Here is a 4452-nt window from a genome sequence, read left to right as displayed (position 1 = left end):
CACCTCAACCCGCCTCAAAGCCAACGCTGATTGGACGTTCGTTTGGTGAACGGCTCCAAATTTTCTTTAACGGAGAGTCTCCAGACTGATCTGCAAGTGAAACCTGTGGAGCGCATGTGGTCGGCACACAACAGTTTCACCAGTTCAAGGATAAAATCTCTGCGTCAGACGGTGACGTTGAAACAGTTCCTGAGCAAAACCAACGTGTTTTTTAGCTGCTATGTTTCAGGAGATCGAAAATAAATCCACACGCCACCTTTGCTTTTCCAGAATCCTTTCTAATCATCTGATCCAACACATCCAGGCCCACCTCTGTGTGGTTATAGTAGACCATGAGCTCTGGTTTGGCTTTGGGCCGCTGAGTGGACCGGCTGAGGTGTTGAACAAAAGTTTCCCTGTTTTCTGATTGGTCGCTGATACGTCTGCGTTGATCATCCTCAGACTCGCTGTCAGAATCTGAGCCGCTTCCTCCCCAGTCCTCCTCATCGGTCCGTCCCTCACCGCCAAAATCGCCATCATCAATATTTTGAAGCATTTCTAAAGCCTGTTTGTCTGTTAGATTTCTTCTGAAAGCCATTTTTCCGTATTAGCCAAAGAGTTTTAGGTGGAATGTTGGTTATCAAAAAAACTAGATGAAAATTAAGGAAATATAGAAACAGGAAAAGTCAGTTAACATGACCACCATAAGATTACTGTAAATAAAGTTCTTCCCCTTTAAAATCTTTAAAATGACGGTTCTGAGATTTGGTTTGTTGCTTTTCTTACTTAAAATCTTCCACTGTTTTGCAGATGGTTGCAGAAGAAAAGTCAGAAGTCGTGATGCAGCTCTCTGATGATGAGGAGGAAGATCTCTGCAGAGTCTGGGATATGGCCATGGACAAGGTGCAATCTCCTCCATGTTTGATTAATGATGGATTACAAAGAAATCCTAAAATAAAAATACTTAAAAACATAAAAATATTATTGTACTAAAGAGTGTTTTGAAGCACTTTTCAAAGATTGTCTTTTTATTAGATTGTTGTAAAATATGATGCTAAATTGAACACTAGAACTCCAGAGGCCGTCATTTTCACAGTTCTGAGAAGGGAAAGAACTTTATTTACATTAATCTTATGTTGGTCATGTTAACTGACTTTTCCTGTTTCTATATTTCCATCATTATCACATAGTTTAAAAAAAATAAATAAATAAATAAATATGGTTAATTTGACCTCAATCTCCCACAGCTGTGATTTTGACGTCCCTGTTAATCGCATTTTAAATTCTTCCCACATGTTCTGGTACTGTTGCCTAGCAACCAACATTCTACTTATAACTCTTTGGCTAATATGGAAGAAAAAAATGGCTTTAGAAATGCCTTCAAAATATTGATGATAGATGGAGAGACCGATGAGGAGGACTGAGGATGATCACCCACCCCCCGAGAAAAGGCAGATGTATCAGTGATCATCAGTAAAAAGTTAATCTTTAGTTCAAGTTTTGGATAGCGCTGCCACCACCTGCCGGTCCACTCAGCGGCCCAGAAGCCAAACCAGAACCTGTGGTCGGCTATAATCACACAGGTTGGCGTGCAAACCTCATGTGCTCTGCAGGTGAAGAGCAGCTTTGGCGAATAAAAGGAAACAGCGCCAAGACGCTTCAGCGCTGCACAGTATGAAAGCTTGTTTCTGCCACTCTGTAAAATAAAATAAAAAACAAGATTATCTCGTTATATTGAGATAGTAACTTGATATAATGAGATAATTTTTTCTTTTTTTTACAGAGTGGCGGAAACGGGCTTCCATAGCACAGAAAAACGCTCATATGATGTTTGTCATAAATGTGAGAAGGTGGTCTGTAGGAAATGTGCGGTGGGAATCGATCAATATCTGTCAATAAAATTGTAATTTCAAACTTCGAACCTGTGTAGTAAAACAGTCTTATTTATTTTACTGATTTATTTCTAATATAAATTTAGACCACAATTAATAATAGCGTACAATACAGCCTTTAAATATATTAGAGCTGAAATAAAGGTTTACATATCCAAAATGAGTTTATATCGAACTTATGAACCGTTTCAGTCGATGACATCATCACTGCTCATGCGTTCCATGTGGAAAAATGTCACCCATCAAATTGACGGCCAGTGGGAGTTCTAGGATCAGGATACTGGGAGTTCTGGTGTTAATAGCATAACCTGAAAACCGGATTGTTTACAGTTTTCATATTTACTGCTTAGGATGTTGCAGGTTTTTTGCAAGAATTCAAAGCGGCTGACATCCTACTTGGAATCATAGCCAAATCTCGTTCCCCACGTCTTACGGTGAGTGGAATGATCTTAACGCGTGCAAGATTTTAATCTTCTATCATAAATCTAAACTTTGTTGTATAACTAACCTATCATGTCCATGCTCTTGTCTTTTTTAATAGGAAATTTGTGTCGGAATCTTAGGAAATATTGCCTGTTTTCCTGACACATGTGCATCTCTCAGCCAAAACGATGACTTGGGGTGAGTCTGAATCCCACAGAGACACGGTTCCAGCTTGGTCTCGGATAACTAAATCCACTCCCTGATTTGTCCACAGTGCTGTGCTATTGCTTCTTCTGGGAGATGCAGACCCTCCTACCCTTCTTGAAACCACCAGGTAGCTTTCTAATCTTCCCTGATCCTATGAAAAGCACGAACCACGAGAGTCATATTAATTTCCTTCCATGTTATTTACAGACTGTTGCTGACCTGTCTGTCTCAGAAAGAAGTCTGCTCACTATGGCTTCAGCGAATACGACAGCAGACATCCGTTTGCTCCAATCTGTGTTTTATCATGAGCAGTTCTACTAACAGTACTTTACTTTTACTCTATACTTTCTATTTATTAGCTGATTACTTGCATGAATTGACAAAAAATAAACCTTTTTCATTTGGCATGATGACTTTAAGGTTTTCAGTTGTTTTTTTATATTTGTTTTCTGGTTTCTAAGCCTCCTAATCTGTCATGTGTTTTTCCAGCGGATTTACTGGAGAAAGTGGGAGAGCTGGTTGATAAACTGTTTGACCTTGATGAAGAATTAATGAAGTGCTGGCTCACATCTCAGCCGAGGGAGAAGGAGGGAGATGGAGAAATCCAGCTGGATTTGAGCTCATGTCTCCTTGAGGCAGCAAAGCAGCTCAGGTAGGAAAGTAGTTTGCTACCCTTGAAAAGATGCTTGTGCATCATTTCACGGGAATAACGCTGCCGTGCGTTACGCATAGCAGGGTTTCCATGGGTCAGTAAAAATCATTTAAAATCATTAAATTATAATTTTTTTAATTAAGGCCTTAATTGGTATTAAGATTCATAAAATGTGATGGTTGTAGCATTTAAAATGCTTTATTTAAAAAAATCTTTTAATTAAGGCCTTAATTGGTATTAAAATTCATAAAATGTGATGGTTGTGGCATTTAAAATGCTTTATTNTAAAATGCTTTATTTAAAAAAATCTTTTAATTAAGGCCTTAATTGGTATTAAAATTCATAAAATGTGATGGTTGTGGCATTTAAAATGCTTTATTAAAAAAAAAAAAAACGTTTATGAAAACAATTTCTTCACATACAGTGGGGAGAACAAGTATTTGATACACTGTTGATTTTTTAGGTTTTCCTGCTTGCAAAGCTTGTAGAAGACTGTAATTTTTATCATAGGTACTCTTCAACTGTGAGTGATGGAATCTAAAACAAAAATCCAGAAAAATACAATGTATGATTTTTAAATAATTTCCATTTTAATTGCGTGAAATAAGTATTTGATACACTAGAACAACGAAACTTAATATTTGGTACAGAAACCTTTGTTTGCAATTACAGAGATCAGACGTTTCCTGTAGTTCTTGACCAGGTTTGCACACACTGCAGCAGGGATTTTGGCCCACTCCTCCAGAGGCTTCAGTTTCGGGGCTGTCGCTGGGCCACACGGACTTTAAGCTCCCTCCAAAGATTTTCTATTGGATTCAGGTCTGGAGACTGGCTAGGCCACTCCAGGACCTTAAGATGTTTCCTACGGAGCCACTCTTTAGTTGCCCTGGATGTGTGTTTTAGGTCGTTATCATGCTGGAAGGCCCAGCCACCACCCATCTTAAGTGCTCTTACTGAGGGAAGGAGGTTGTTGGCCAAAATCTCACCATACATGGCCCCATCCATCCTTCATACAATATGGTGCAGTCATCCTGTCCCCTTTGCAGAAAAGCATCCCCAAAGAATGATGTTTCCACCGCCATGCTTCACTGGTTGATAGATGATCAAATACTTATTTCACACAATAAAATGGAAATTAATTATTTAAAAATCATACATTGTATTTTTTCTGGATTTTTGTTTTAGATTCCATCACTCACAGTTGAAGAGTACCTATGATATGACCTTTCCCATTGAGTTGCGTCCCAGTGTTCACGGGGATGGACGTCTGCGTCTTCGGCAGGCGTAGAGCTAACAGAA

General features: G+C 38.9%; 1 protein-coding gene across 1 annotated transcript in view; it reads left to right on the top strand.

Annotated features, from left to right (window-relative positions):
• Nucleotides 1-4452, top strand: part of saal1 (serum amyloid A like 1) — a 12672-nt gene that overhangs the window by 2959 nt on the left and 5261 nt on the right. The window contains exons 3-8 of the mRNA XM_015403614.1: nt 790-882; nt 2222-2305; nt 2413-2492; nt 2569-2628; nt 2709-2824; nt 2991-3153. Of these exons, the coding sequence (XP_015259100.1) occupies nt 790-882; nt 2222-2305; nt 2413-2492; nt 2569-2628; nt 2709-2824; nt 2991-3153 (596 nt within the window). The remainder of the gene's footprint in view (nt 1-789; nt 883-2221; nt 2306-2412; nt 2493-2568; nt 2629-2708; nt 2825-2990; nt 3154-4452) is intronic.

Source organism: Cyprinodon variegatus, unplaced genomic scaffold (genome assembly GCF_000732505.1).
Source record: "Cyprinodon variegatus isolate N-32 unplaced genomic scaffold, C_variegatus-1.0 Scaffold1528, whole genome shotgun sequence".
Taxonomy (NCBI): domain Eukaryota; kingdom Metazoa; phylum Chordata; class Actinopteri; order Cyprinodontiformes; family Cyprinodontidae; genus Cyprinodon; species Cyprinodon variegatus.
Note: the sequence above shows the minus strand (reverse complement) of the source record. Positions and strands in the feature narration are given on the sequence as shown.